The 15,457-nt window shown below is 43.5% G+C and overlaps 2 protein-coding genes across 2 annotated transcripts; one reads left to right on the top strand and one right to left on the bottom strand.

Moving 5' to 3' along the window:
- Positions 1-2,294: 2,294 nt before the first annotated feature.
- On the top strand, positions 2,295-3,236 carry LOC146905850 (uncharacterized). The gene has a single exon (XM_085728657.1). It carries the CDS (start codon positions 2,295-2,297, stop codon positions 3,234-3,236), a length of 942 nt encoding a protein of 313 aa, XP_085584783.1.
- An 11,420-nt stretch (positions 3,237-14,656) lies between these two features.
- LOC146905849 (uncharacterized) lies at positions 14,657-15,217 on the bottom strand. Its single transcript, XM_085728655.1, has one exon. The coding sequence runs from the start codon at positions 15,215-15,217 to the stop codon at positions 14,657-14,659; it is 561 nt and encodes a 186-aa protein (XP_085584781.1).
- Between the last annotated feature and the right edge of the window lie 240 nt (positions 15,218-15,457).

Below are 15,457 nucleotides of genomic sequence, written 5' to 3'. Positions count from 1 at the left end.
AAAAATTGCATATGCTATGGAAGATCATGGAATGATAAGAAAAGAAGAACCCAACAAGCATAATAAGGCTACAGACACTTCAGGAAATGGTGGAACTTCTGATAACAAGACAATGTTGGAACCTTCTCCACAACATTTGAATAAGAAAAGGAGAACTCGCACTTGGATTTGTCATCATTGTAAGAGAAAAGGACACATTAGACCCTTCTGCTATAAACTAATGGTTATCCAAGTAAATTAAATCACAAATGGATGTCTAAGAGTGGCATTGTTGGCTTGGTAGGTCACACATCTAAAAGGTCAACATCTAAAGAAGTTTGGTACTTTGACAGTGGTTGTTCCAAACATATGACTGGGAATGACAGCTATTTTGAATACATAAGACCTTGTGATAAAGGGTATGTTACCTTTGGTGATGATGGTAGGGGAGAAATACGAGGTAAAGGTAAGTTGATCAGTAATGAGCTACCCAAACTTGATAATGTATTATTTGTTGAAGGTCTCTTCTCAAATCTAATCAGTGTGAGTCAGCTGTGTGACCAAGGTCTGGAAGTGAGATTCAAAAAACTTGGATGCAGGGTAACGAATGAGGAGGGACTAGTTCTTATGAAAGGAAGAAGGACTAAGAATGACTGCTACAAATGGATCTCTGAAGAACATGATGATATGATGGACATGATGTTGAAGCATCAGAAAGGTCAAAGAAAATCACACTCTCAAGAAGTGACAAGAGGTTCTCAGAGAGGCTCACCTTTAGAAACTAATAAAATTCAGAAGAATCTCAGTGGAAATCCTGGGGAAAATATCAGCTGCATTCCTACAGAAGAAATGGTAAGTGATAAATATGCAGAATTGTTGGACTTCACAGAGTTTAAAAAAATAAAGGACAGACTGGACATTTCTCTAAGGAAGAGATTATAGCAGTTAACTAGGGACAAGCGTGCAAAAGAAGGTTGTGATTCAGGTTACTTATTAGTGCACGCATATTTAGGTAGTTTTTTTCCAATTAACTTCCCTCTCTCTCTACCAACCGCAATCTTATCACACAAATCACTCCTAACCCTTGTCATTCTCTTCTTTCTCTCAAAACCTCTCGAAACCGCTTTCTCTCCTTTCTCTTCAACCGATCTTTTCTTTCTCCCCTTTCGATATCATAATCTATACTTCACGATGAAGTTCAAAAACGACACCTCTATTTCTTCTGAAAAGAAAATTATTGCTCATCGTGAAACCGGTTCGTCTGCTCCAAAGATGGTCAAACCACTCAGCATTGTTCCTCCTCCAAAACCTATGAAGAAAACTGCTGAGAAGTCTTCATCAAAGAAGAAGACTACAAAGAAGGGTGAATCAAAAGTTGATCTAACCATGACAGATCTCTACAATAAGGAGAATCCTTTTGATGCCAGCAAGGAAGGTACCTCTACGAAGATTCCTGCTGTTGGTAAAGAAGGCACTAAGTTGTCCTCTGATGTTGCAACACCTACTGAAGAAAAAGGTAACCCTGATTCTGCTCTTAACTCTGTTGAAAACATAAGTGTTAGTAATCATGAAAACTGGTGGTGATGATTCTGTTGAGAATGTTCTGAAAGAAACCCTAGGTCACGAGAATGTTGAACCGGATGTTAGCACATCCATGGGTCAACTTGCTAAGCCATCTGGTGAAGAAGAAGATGTGAGTGTTGAAAAAGTACCTAGTGTTGAGTCAGACTCTGAGAAGGAGATTGATCCCGAAAGGATTGTGGAGAAATCTCAAACAGAAGAGGGTAGTGACTCTAGTGATGATTCTAAAAGAAATGTCGAAGAAGTGGAAGAAAGTGATAAAAATGTGGTGGATGTTGATAAACTCAATCTGGAGGATGTTCCTCAGACACAAACTCTTGGTGATAGCATGGCCAAGAGATTAAGAAGTAACAAAGGTAAGGCCGTTCCAGCTGTTAGTCAAACCCCTAAGAAGACTGATTCCACTATGACTGAAACACCCAAAAGAAGGACAAAGTCTGCCGGTGTTGGCCCAAAGAAAAGTTGGAGTAAAGTTATGGTGAAAGCTACTGCTGGAAGTTCGAAAAAGAGAAAAGTTGTCTCCTCAAGTGAATCTGAGTATGATGTTGAGAAGGATGTTCCAAACATCATTCCTTCTGATTCCAAGAGAGCTGATAAGAAAGACCTACAGGTTGTAGAAGACGTGCCCATCGACAAAGTGTCATTCCATCTTCCAAGCTTTGCTCGGAATTTTCCATAGGAGACTTGCTTTAGAAAGAGAGTTGAGTGAAGAGGCCTTGAATATTGAAGAGGTAATGAGTTTGATCAAAGAGGCTAGTCTGGACAAAACAGTGTTCAAACTAGGAGAGTGCTATGAAAAACTGGTTCGAGAATTTCTGGTAAATATTCCCAAGGACTGTGACAATCCTCTCAGGAGAGATTATCAAAAGGTATACGTTAGAGGAGAATGTGTCAACTTCTCCCCCAACATCATCAATAGCTTTCTAGGTGTCGAAGGAGGTGCTGCTGAGATGGAAGCCACTGATAATCAGATTTGCAAAGAGATCACAGCCAATAAGGTGATAGTTTGGCCTAAGAAAGGGAAGATTTCCTCAGGAAAATTGAGCATGAAGTATGCTGTTCTGAATCGAATTGGAGCTGCAAATTGGGTTCCCACTACTCACTCCTCAGACATTGCAACAGGTTTGGGTAAATTTATTTATGCTATAGGAACTAGAACAAAGATGGATATTGGTCGTTATGTGTTTGAACAAACTATAAAGCATGCCAAGACTGATGCTGTCAGATTTCCTATTGCCTTTCCTACCCTGCTGTGTAATATCATGCTTAGTCAACATCCTGGTTTCATTTCTGCTGATGATATGCCAATGAAGAGGGAATCTCCTCTTACTTTCCGTCAGAAACTTTTTGGAGACAATCATGCTCCAGATCTTGTTGGAACATCTATCCTTGTTTCTAATACAGGTTCTATACCAAAGGAAGAGATCATTGCAACCTTGAAGGACACCTGTGTGATGCTGGATGAAAGAAAGGCTAAGTTTGAACTCATGATCCATGCTTTGGAAGGAAAGGACGCTGATGCAGAAGGCAAGGAAGCTGAAAGAGAGAAGGAAGTTGAAGATGAGGATGAGTCTGAGGAAGAGGATGAAGCAGCAGGAAAGGAAGATGAAGATGAGGAGATGGGTAAAGAAGATGAAGAAGTGCAATCTGGTAGCAGCTCTGAAGCAGAGGGATAATTTTGTTCCCAGTGTTTTTTTTTCTTGTTTTTTTTTTGGGCTATGCCCTGGATAATTTGAGCACTTTTGTGCTATGGTCTGTAACAACATATTTTTCCTGCACTTTATGTTTCTTGGTACTCTTGTGTTAAACATCTTTGCAGTTTGAAGACTGTTTACATCTAACTATTTGGTAGTCTTAATTTGGCATATTTTATGGCTAAAAAGGGGGAGTAGATATCTATGCCATGTCTGTTATTCAGTTTGTTATCAGTACTTAGTTATCAGACATTATGGTCCTATGAAGAACTTCTGAATTGTGTAATGTGCCTGTTGATGTTGAGACATTCTGATGGATGTGTTGGTCTTCCTGGTTAAGACGGGTCTGTTTTTGCGCGCATGTTTTTATTTTGATCGAGAGTTTATTTAGTTCGCATGAATTGAGGGGGAGTAAGAGATATACGGTTTGTGCTCCTTGAGCGGGAGTAATCTTCTGTGTCCCTAAATGTTCTTGTGGATGTTGGAACATCCTTCTGGTTTGAGCTACTGAGTATTGTTCTATCTATAATTATCTAAGTAGCGTGTTGTGACAGTTGACTGTCTTTTTAGGATGTACATGAATTTATTTTTCCTTATACGTCCTCTGCTGCAAGACTCTGATTTTCCCTATGATACCTTCTAGTTTCTCTTGTCTGCTTTTTCCATGTGTTAATTGTTGTGTGAAAATATTGGAAGCAGAATCTGAGACTTGTAATATAATTCTTCCATGTCCTGAAGATTTTGTGTGATGACTGAAGAATTGTATTTTGGTATCTTTTGGAAGTCTGAGAATGTGAACCTTACTCTAAGATAGATTTTATTTGTGAAGATTGAAGGAAAGGTTGCGTGTGCTATCTCGCTGTTTTAACAGGTGTGGGCTTAATTTGTTTTAGCCAAAAATTTGCCAAAGAGGGAGATTGTTGGATATGTGTTTGTTGGCTTCACTTTTGCCTAAAACAAATATTCACTTCAGATGTGGGACACAATATTCCAACATCCAGACCTGGTCTATACGTTCTGGGCTTTGCCTATGTTTACGCACGCGCTTGCTTAATTGAAGGAATCCACACCAGCATGTGTTGGTATGAACCGTGTGCAATTATGAGGAGTTCAGAACATATGTGATTTCTTAAGGAATTGTTGAAATGACTTAGGAAAGTATTTTTAAGGTGACTTTTAATGAGCCTACTTTCTAGGAGTTTCTTTATCCGTCCATGTTGCTTAATCAATAAGTCACTGATCCGATCTGAAGCATGATTGAAGGAATGACACACCTTGCTTCAGTATATAAAGGAGCCTGCAAGACCTGAAGATTCATTAAAGACATTGGTTTACAAAATAGAGTTTTGTTTAGGTTTTGAGTCTTATATCTTCTGAGCCTTTCGTGTATCATCTTGATGCATGTTTAGGACCGTACTTTGAGTTGTAATACTGTGCACTACTCAGAAGCTTTTAAGCAAGGAGCTAGGTAGATTGTGAACTGCATCTAAGCTTTTAAGCAAAGTTGCATGTTGTTATTTTTGAGGGTAACCTCATTTGATTTGAGTCTATAAGGGAGTGAGATGGGATCTCAGATCTAGGAGTTCCTAGGTTGAAGTCTAGTTGGGGTAGGTCCTACGTCATAAGTGCAAACGTGGTTTGCTGAGAGCTTTTGAATACGGACTACACTAGTGGATTTCCTTCCTGGCTTGGTAGCCCCCAAAGTAGGCGACGTTGCACCGGACTGCGTTAACAATTTCTCTGTGCCTCTTTTCTTTCTTGTCTGTTATTTTGTTTTATTATGTTTATGACTGTTAGCTTAATGTTCTAAACATCGTATACAACATTTGTTTACTGTGTTCTGTGTTGGAACGTTGTTTAGAACATCGTAAGTCTAACGTGCCAGAATTTCACATAGATCATCGAGTAATTCGAATCGCTGTTGTTTGAATTGACAGGTAGATCTATGTGATATCTCAATGATCTATATGTCTTCAAGTTAAAGTTTTCAGAATTTTATTTTTGTAAAATCAATCACGTTTAAGTCTTTTTTTTTTTGCTTGTAATTGCAAATCATATATGAATAATATTGTCTTATAGTTTAAGTTTTTCATACCACTTTCAATTGCAAGCATGTAGACATCCTTGAAATTTAAACATAAGTGGAATATGATTGGTAAAGGTTGGTAAAGTTGGTTAGAATACAGACTCTAATTGAAGTATATGAGAAAGAAATCTTGGGGATTCGGGATTCTTCTTTCTTTTGTGCTTTGGCATACAAGGTAAAAATATACCTTGTATGCCAAAGAGCAAAAGTAAGAAGGGTCTACGAGATTTATTCCATATATTCAACAAAGAGAGTCTATATTCTAACCAACTTTACCAATAAAATTCTTATTTGGTTGGTATGTGCCTTTTATTAAGAATACAGTTCTATAGCTATGAATAACTTATGTTTGAATTCCAAGGATGTCTACATGCTTGTAAATAACAGTGGTCTAAACAACTACATAATAAGACGATATCCGTATATGATTTGCAATTGCAAGTATCATGGCTCAAATTTACGTAGAAAACTGAGAAAAAATGAATTAAATGTGCTTGAATGTAACCAAAAAAAATGAAGAAAATGTAACGCAAAGACATATAGATCATTGAGAAATCATATAGATCTAGCTATCAAACTAAACAACACCCACTTGGATTACTCGATGATCTTTCTGACATGATTTTATGCAACATCTACATAAGACATTATCATTGCAATCAAGGCAGAACTTGTTACATTCATTTCCAAGACATTTTGGTGGACTTCGCATGCTGTGAAGAATGTGATGATGGCTAGAAATTTTTTCAGCCAGGTCACACATATCATATCTTAAAAAACAAACACAACAAATTTAATAATAAAAATTTAAAAAAGAATTAAACATGAAATTGCAATTGGAATAAGTATACATTACCGTTCCAGATGCCATTGTTGAAAGTTGATTTTTGAGAAGTCTTAAAGAGAGGGAACTTCTTTGAAGAGTTCATAGGAGAACATTTTTACTCGAAGGTCAGAGTTAAGTTCATGGTTTAACCATTTTTCATTCATAGTTATGATTTTATGTATATGTATCACACTTTAGATTTTTAATTCAATTGTCATTTTAAGGTTTAGTTTGTGCATGCAAAAAAAAAAACTCATTCTTTTGGTCATCTTAGAGGTAATTTTTTGTGATTATCGTATGTTCATTTATGTATATGAATTTCCATTTTGGAGTTATGATTTTATCTATTAACTTGTTGTTCAATTGTGCAGACGGATTGGCTAATATTGGTTGTAGTTTGGGATCTACTTTGATGATTTATGAGTCTTGTCCGACTCAATTAAGACATTTGTTAGTAGCTGATCAAATGGGGGTTCCACAACCTCGTATGATCAATTTGTAATTTGTTTCCTTTGGGCCGTTGGCCGTCTTTACAATCAAAAAAAAAAAAAATTGTGTTGACAACCTGCATTAGCACATTTTTGTGTGGATCCTCTACAACCAATAAGAGATCACATTTAATATAGGGAGAAGAAATATGGTTATGTTAATAACATGTTTATTTACCGATTTTCTTGTTATGTTTTATTAAATAAATTAGTAGTTTTATTTATGTTTTTCAGAGCTTTTTTTGTATAGAAGAGGCTAATTTAGTGAATCAAATGTTGTGTAGGAATACCACATAGCATCACATAGTACAATAAATAGGTTGCAAATAGTCAAGAACACGACCAACAAGAGTAATAGAAAAAGGCACCAAATTGTCACGTTGGGCAAGCATTTGAGCACAACGATTTGCCTCTCTAGAAGCAAAGCATATCAAACCCATCCAATATCTACTCTGAAGTAATGTGTGGATCTCTTGGAGAAGAATGATCAAATGAGTATAAGTGGTATGACCTTTCTTGGCCATATGAAAAAGAGCAAGAGAATCGGTTTCAAAGATGACCTCTATAACACCCAAATCACGAACAAGATAGAGACTGCTTCGAAGGGCCCAAGCTTCAGCAAATAGAGGTACTAAAACTGACTTTACAATATAATCCCTTTAATAAATTACAATGATGAACTTGAAGAGTACCTCCACACTCTGATGAACCAGTGCTATGTATATGGGAACCATCAACATTCATTTTGAGCACTCCAAGGGGCAGTTTCAACCAAAAGGCATGAAAAATTGGAATATTACTTGTTCTCAAATACACATTCGTCGAACTATGATTCTCATCTACCTGATTAATAACTTTGGACCAAATAGTGTGATCCAATAAATAGGAGCATTTTACTACTTTATGTTTTATTTTCAATAAATAGTGTTCTGGACCTGCCAAAAGGATTCTTGGCCCATCCGCTTAGGCCCAATATCACTCCAAGCCCAAACTCCACGCTTGGCATTATTGCTCACAACATACCCCCTCTCCTGAAGGGGGTGCACGAAGCAAAGAGACCGGTTCAAACGAACGCCAACGTCTCTCTTGCACGTTCCCACAATAAAATGTCTGGCAGTTACACTTCCCACGATTTCGTAACCGCCAGAGCCAGGTGTGCCTCCTCAACGGCTCTGCAGCTCTCCACCTCTATAAATAGGGGACTCACTGCAGTCACCAAGGTAGAATTCTTTTCTTCCTCTAAACCCTCACTCTCTGATCTCTACTGACTTGAGCGTCGAAGTGCCTGCAGGTACACACCCCCCATCTGCTCCAAGAAGCATTCTGACGCATTCCACCACCGTCACAACCACCGCATTCAAAGCACCGGCAGTCTCCTTCTGATCAGGTACGATCAGTGGCGCCGTCTGTGGGAAATCTATAAGCTTCCCCATTTTTATCCCTAAAAACCAAAGCTTTTCACAAAAAACTACAATGGCTGCCAACGGTGCCAAATCCCAGTTACGAAGTGAAGTGCGCATTCCTCAACGGGATGGCATGACATCCTCACCTTCACCTGTGGATACACCCAGGGAGGAACCAACTCAAATAGTTCCTCTCCAACATAGGCCTCTGCAAGGTCCCAATCAACCTACAGAGACAGCTGAAGATGCATCAATCGTTGTGCTCATTGGTAACCTGATCTGCACGGTTCAACGACAGACGTCGTTAATCGAGGAACAGAACCGCCGACTGATGGATCAGGAGCAAGCACGTCCAACCATCCAAACTCGGCGATCTCTCTCCCCAACACGTAACAGAAGAGGAAAGACCCCCAGCCGGTCACGATCCAGATCCCCCCAGCACTCGGTGAGCATCAGATCTCCTTCTTTCTACCAGGAGGTCAACAAGGAGATCCCCCCGACGACCTTCACCAAGGAGATCCCCTCCTAGAAGGTCCCCGTCGCGAAGATCCCCTCTGCGTCGAACTCCACCCAGGAGGTCTCCGCCCAGACGTAACGAGCGTTCACGGTCGCCTTCCAGTTCATTGGACACTCGCGATACCCGAACCGATCGTAACGCTTACGGTCCGTTCACACGGCGTATCCGGGAAGCTCCTATCCCTCGCGGACTGGAAAAGCCACCACAAATGGACTCATACGACGGGACTACCGATCCGGATGAGCACATCGAGAACATCGAAGCAGTTCTCACTTACCGGTCGATGCGGGGCGCCGTCAAATGCAAGCTCTTCGTCACTACTCTGAGACGAGGAGCCGTTACGTGGTTCAAGAACTTGAGGAGAAACTCCATCGACTCTTGGAGTGACCTCTACAACGAGTTCACCACCCATTTCACCGCGTCGAGGACGCAACCAAAAACGGTGGCTTCCCTCGAAGCCATCGTCCAAGGAAGAAGCGAGCCTCTCCGAGACTACATTGAGAGGTTCAACAAAGAAGCCGTCCAGGTCCGGGGCACAAATGAGACAATGAAGTTGTACCTCATTGCCAAAGGCCTACACGACGAGACGGACGTGAAGAAAGCTGTCCTTCTGGATTGCCCAAGGACTCTCAACGAGTTCCTAGCGATCGCTAAGATCTACATCGCCTACGAAGAGGCCTTGTACGCGGACAGCCTCAATAAGGTCAGGAAGGAGGAACCTGCTGCTGAATCCTCCAAAAAGCCCTTCCATGAGAAAAATAAGGAAGGCAAAGCTACTCGAGAGAGCAAGAGGCCCAGCAGCCACTTCGCCGAATACACTCCCTTGGCCATGTCAAGGGAGAAGATCCTCGCCGAGATCGCAGTATCCGATCTAGCAGATGTTGGCATCAAGCCACCAAAGGCTCCATCTCATGAGAGGAAAGGGATCGACAAGACAAGTATTGTCGGTTCCACAAGTGCCACGGACACACCACCGACGACTGCATCCATCTGAAGGACGACATCGAACTCCTCATCCAAAGGGGTCGGCTAAAGCAGTACGTGAAAAATCCGAAAGCAGAACGGAAAGTCGTCGAACTCATAGGCGACGGGTCTGAGCCCGGAAGGACCATCGCCATGTCCGTGGAACATCTCGGTGATTTCCCTGACAACGTGGAAATCATCCCCTATTCATGCACCTGGGAGCAGTTCCCTATCGCCAACATCATCACCAGAGGAACGCTGAACATTTCCACGGGCAGCATGAAGAGGAAATTTCAGGAGCTCATGGACGTCAATGCTATGGCCCCCTCCACTCGAGGAGGAAGGCCACCTTTGGCATTTTATGACTCTGAACTGCCTGGTGGAGCTTCAAATTCTGCCATCCCTTTGCTCGAGCGAGCATCGATGGCCAACGCAGATGTCAGACGAGTCCTGATAGACACAGGGTCCTCATACGACATCATGTACACCAGCCTGTTCAGAACTCTCCAACTGACGGAGAAAAACCTTTCTCCCTATGTTGGGGATGAACTCTATGGCTTCAACGGCTCATCCACTCAACCATGGGGGTACGTAGAGCTACTGGTCACCTTCGGCGAAGAGGAGGCCAAAAAGACAATAAATGTCCCATTCTTGGTGATCGACTGCCCTTCTCTCTATAACTGCATTATAGGGAGGACCGGGTTAGCCCAGCTGGGGGCCGCATGTTCAACCGCTCATTTGAAGTTGAAGTACCATGCAAAGGACGGCATCATCGCCTCTCTCAGCGGAGACATCGAATCTGCAAGAAGATGTTTCCTCCAAGCTAATAAAACCCAGAACTCGGTTTCCCAACCCAGCAAACCTGCTGGGGACAAAGGGAAAGGTGCTGCGAGTACCCTGGACGCCAACTTGGTCGAACTTGACCCCAGGTTCACCAAGGAAGACCTGAAGGAGAAAAAACGGGAGAAGAAGGATCCGCTCAACGCGAAACTTCTTCGACCTGTTCCCGATGGTGAATTCGAGCTGGTCCCTTTCGGGAACGACCCCTCGAAGAATTTCAAGATCGGCAAGGATCTCCCAGAGCTCATCAAGAACCAGCTGGTCGCCTGTCTAAGGGAGAACGCTGACCTGTTCGCCTGGAGCGCAGCTGACATTCCCGGAATCGACCCTAGCGTCGCCTGTCACCAACTGACAGTGGATCCTGGAGTTAGCGCTGTAGCCCAGCGTCGTAGGAAGCAGTCTCCTGAAAAGTCAGAGGCTGCAGAAAAAGCTATAAAAGACATCCTAGAGGCAAAGTTTATTTCCGAGGTCAAATACACCACCTGGCTTTCCAATGTTGTACTTGTCAAGAAATCTAATGGAAAATGGCGTATGTGTGTTGACTATACCGATCTCAATAGGGTCTGCCCTAAAGACGCATATCCTGTTCCTAGCATCGATAAACTCGTTGATAATTCCTCTGGCTATAAACTTTTATCCTTTATGGACGCCTATTCTGGGTACAATCAGATACCCATGGCTGAAGAAGATAAAATGAAAACAGCCTTCATGACCGAATCTGGGAACTGTTACTACAACGTAATGCCCTTCGGTCTACGAAACGCGGGGGCTACTTATCAACGTATGATGAACAGAGTCTATGACAAGGCACTTCTTGGCGACATTCTCGAGGTATACATGGATGACATGGTCGTAAAATCCCAACAAGAGGTGGATCATGCCGCCCATCTCAAAAGAGTGTTCGAGCAAACTCGGAAGTACAACATGCGCTTCAACCTAGAAAAATGTACCTTTGGAGCGAATCCAGATAAATGCCGAGCATTTACTGAGCTTCCAACACCCCACTCCAAGAAGTGCATCCAAACGCTCAACGGAATGTTGACCGCCCTCTCAAGGTTCGTGGCTAAGTCCGCTCAACACGCACTTCCTTTCTTCAAGCTCTTGAGGAAAGAAACGAAGTTCGAATGGATGGACGAGTGCGAGACCGCTTTAAAACACCTCAAAGAGACGCTCTCTACGCCACCAGTACTTTCGCGACCAGATCAAGGTGAAACACTGTACCTCTACCTCTCCGTCTCCTCTGACGCGGTAAGCGCCGTCCTCATCAGAGAAACGTCGGAGGGACAGAAACCGGTATATTTCACCAGCAAAGCGTTGTTGGGACCTGAAACCAGGTACCAGAGGATTGAAAAAATAGCTCTCGCACTCCTTACTGCAGCCAGAAGATTGAGGCAGTACTTCCTAGCTCACACGGTGGTAGTCCGGACGGACCAACCCATCAGGCAGATCCTGGGTCGCCCAGACGTGGCCGGTCGGATGATGAAATGGTCACTCGAGCTATCCCAGTTCGACATTCATTACAAATCCAGAAAGGCACTAAAGGCTCAGGTGTTCGCCGACTTTCTCGACGAGATGACTTTCCCAGCTGAGGAAAGCCCTGAAGAATGGACCGTCTTCGTAGATGGGTCATCTAACTCCAAGGGAAGCAGAGCCGGAATAATCATCGAAGACAACAAAGGTATCGTTTTCGAAATTTCCCTCGCTTTATCTTTTCCTGTTACCAGTAACACTGCAGAGTATGAAGCCTTCCTGGCTGGCTTGCGAACCGCCAAAGACATGGGGCCAAAAAGGTGAAAATCTTTACCGACTCGCAACTAGTGGCTTCCCAAGTCACAAGAGAGTTCCAAGTAAAAGAAGACCACCTCCAAAAGTACGTCCAGTTAGTACTAGAGAAAATGAAATAATTCGACGCCGTAGAAGAAACTCACGTTCCCCGCGAACAGAATACTCGGGCAGACATTCTTTCAAAACTCGCAAGTACGCGAACTGCGAACGGAAACAAAACGGTAATACAAGAGGTCCTCGGCGAGCCAAGCACCCAGAACATAGGAACTCTACATCAAGAGGTCAACTCGATCATCGGAATGGAAGATTGGAGGGGACCCATCTCTCGATACATAGAGAATGGCGAACTCCCGACCGATCCGCAAGAACAGACAAGGTTGAAACGAAGGGCCTTCTCATTCACTTTAGTGGAAGGAACCTTGTACAAAAGAGGTTTCAACATTCCGCTAATCAAGTGCCTAGGACCCAATGAGACCCAAGAAGTCCTCGCCGACATCCACGACGGCATCTGCGGACAACACCTTGGTGCAAAAGCTCTCGCAAAAAAGGTCCTACGAGCAGGATACTACTGGCCTACCATGTTGAAAGACGCCCAAGACTACGTGAACCTCTGCGATAAATGCCAGCGACACGGGGACATGCACATAGCACCTCCCGCTGAGCTAACATCCTTGGTCTCACCTTGGCCTTTCACGTGGTGGGCCATCGACCTTTTGGGACCATTCCTCAAAGCCGCTGGGCAACTAAAATATCTGGTCGTCGCAATTGACTACTCAACCAAATGGATTGAAGCAGAACAATTGGCCAAGATCACGGCCAAAAACGTACTCTGCTTCTTCAAAAGAAACATCTTAGCAAGATTCGGAGTACCAGCATTAGTGATATCCGACAATGGTACACAGTTCACGGACCAAAGGTTCCAGGACTACCTAAGGAATATCGGCATCAAGCAAAGCTTCACCTCCGTCGAACACCCTCAAGCTAACGGCCTCGCCGAGGCTGCAAACAGGGTCATTCTGCGAGGAATATGAAGAAGGCTAGACTTGGCCAAAACTCGATGGGCTGAAGAGTTACACGCAATACTATGGGCCTACAGAATTACTCCCCATTCCACAACTGGCGAGTCACCTTTTCGACTCACGTACGGGACAGAAGCGGTCTTACCCATTGAGTTAACTGAACTCACATGGCGTACGAACGCCAGCACTGACTTCCCGGTCAACACAGAAAATCTACATGAAGAGCTCGAATTCGTCGACGAAGTCAGGATAGGGGTAACCTTGCGAGAAGCAGCGCTAAAATAGAAAATAGCTGCTCGCCACAGCAAGAAAGTCATCAAAAGAGAATTTGAAGTAGGAGACCTCGTCCTCCGGCGAAACCAGAAGGATTCCGAAGAAGGGAAGCTCGCCGCCAACTGGGACTGCCCCTTCAGGATCCGGATGAAGACCGGGACGGGAGCTTATGGACTCGAAGACCTATATCAAAATGCAATTCCAAGGACTTGGAATGCAGAAAAACTCAACAAGTACTACACTTAGATGGCAAAACAACGCCAACTCACTCTAATGTACGTACTTAGTTCTATACAACGAACTCATCGCTCCCCGTCGAGCAAATAAACGGAAGAGGAAAGTCGTGCCACTCAGAATCCAAAAAGAAAAAGGATGAGAGGATTTTACATAATAAATTCTCTTACTCCTCAGTATGTACGCTTACCGCTGCGACCTCACTGCTCAGCATGTTAGGTAGAACCCCAGCTCGCGATGGGTGTTTCACGCCTCAGTGGAGTGAACTTAGAAAAAATTCTCTCGTTCATCCGCTGTTCACGTCCATAACTTTGGGCACACATTCAGATAAACAATCTCTTGGATGTGCAATACTTCTAACTAATACTCCGCGTAAACAGTTAGAAAACTTCTTGGTTGAGCTCTTCCTTGCAAAAACTACGCAAAGGTAAAAACTTTCCAAGCAAAGTAAATTATTACCTGGAAAGCAAAAGGCACAACTTTGATTTCATCAAGTCAAAACTACAAAACGCTGGGCGAGCATGCAAGACTCTCCAGTCATTAAGTCACTTCGTCGAAATAATGACTACGGGGGGTAGCCCACCCCGCCACACTCAACTGAAAGAGCTTCGCAATCCGAAAGCAGACAAGTTTGCAAGTTGAACAACTAAGAGCGCACGAATTATTGCAATCTGTCAAAAACATAAGGCAGATAGATAATTTGCTCTCGACAGCAGCTAAGAGCATATGAATTATCGCAGTTTATCAAACATACAAGATAGATAGATAATTCCCTCTCAACAATACTTCAAACAATATCAAAAAGCCTCACACAACGAGCACTCAAAATTCAAAACATTATACTTGAAAGTAAATCATACACTTTGGAAACAAGTATAATTGAGAATAAAACAATCATATTATAAAGGTGTTAAAACCACTAAGGGCGCACAATGTCATTACAAGTTGGTTGTTGAACAAGAGATTAATTACAAGGCCTCATCAGGCCTGGCTTTATCAACATGCCCGTCTTCTTCCTCAGGATTAGGAGGCGGAACAATCACCCCGTCTTTCACCTCGCTAAGAGGATGAATTCCTTCCACATTCAGCTCAACGCCAGGGTTCGCCACCTTCAATTGGGCCACCGCCCGATCAAAGCCAAGCTGAAGGGCCTCCACCAAGCTTCCTTCCAGCTCACCAATCATGTCCACAAGGCCGGCGCGTCGCAGGACAGCGAGGTCTTCTGCCTCATCTTTTCCAGGGAGGTCCGCCTTCTTCAGAGCCTCCTCCAAAGACACCTTCTCCTCCGCCATCTTCCGTGAGTAGTCGGTTGCTTGCTCAAGAGCAGTCTGAGCTCCAGACAACTGCTCCTTCAAAGAAGCAAGCTGACGGTCACGCTTCTCAGCGACGGACCTCTTGCTCCTTTGATCCTCCTCAAGAGCGGCAACCTTGGTGGTCAAAGCGTCCTTCTCCCGCACCAGAGCATCGACCCGAACCTCACTATCCAGAGAAGCATTGTTCAGGGCAGCAGCAACCTCCAGAGCCTTCATGGTGGAAATAACCCCGTCAGTTATTGCCTTACTCCGGCCAGCTGGACCCGGATCATGGATATTCCTTAGTTCTTCAGCTCGGACCATGCCCTGGGAAGCTGAAGAAAGTCTCCCTTCTCGAAACGGATAGGAACGGCCTTGATCGGAGTGATCGGGTCCTCGGATGGCACTCTAACCCTCTGCCTCTTAGCAGAATCCTGCACCAGCTCCTCAGATGGCTCCTCCCCGTCCAAATCCACC

This window comes from Medicago sativa, chromosome 7 (genome assembly GCF_051527215.1).
Source record: "Medicago sativa cultivar Bolivia chromosome 7, Bolivia_mono, whole genome shotgun sequence".
Classification (NCBI taxonomy): domain Eukaryota; kingdom Viridiplantae; phylum Streptophyta; class Magnoliopsida; order Fabales; family Fabaceae; genus Medicago; species Medicago sativa.
Note: the sequence above shows the minus strand (reverse complement) of the source record. Positions and strands in the feature narration are given on the sequence as shown.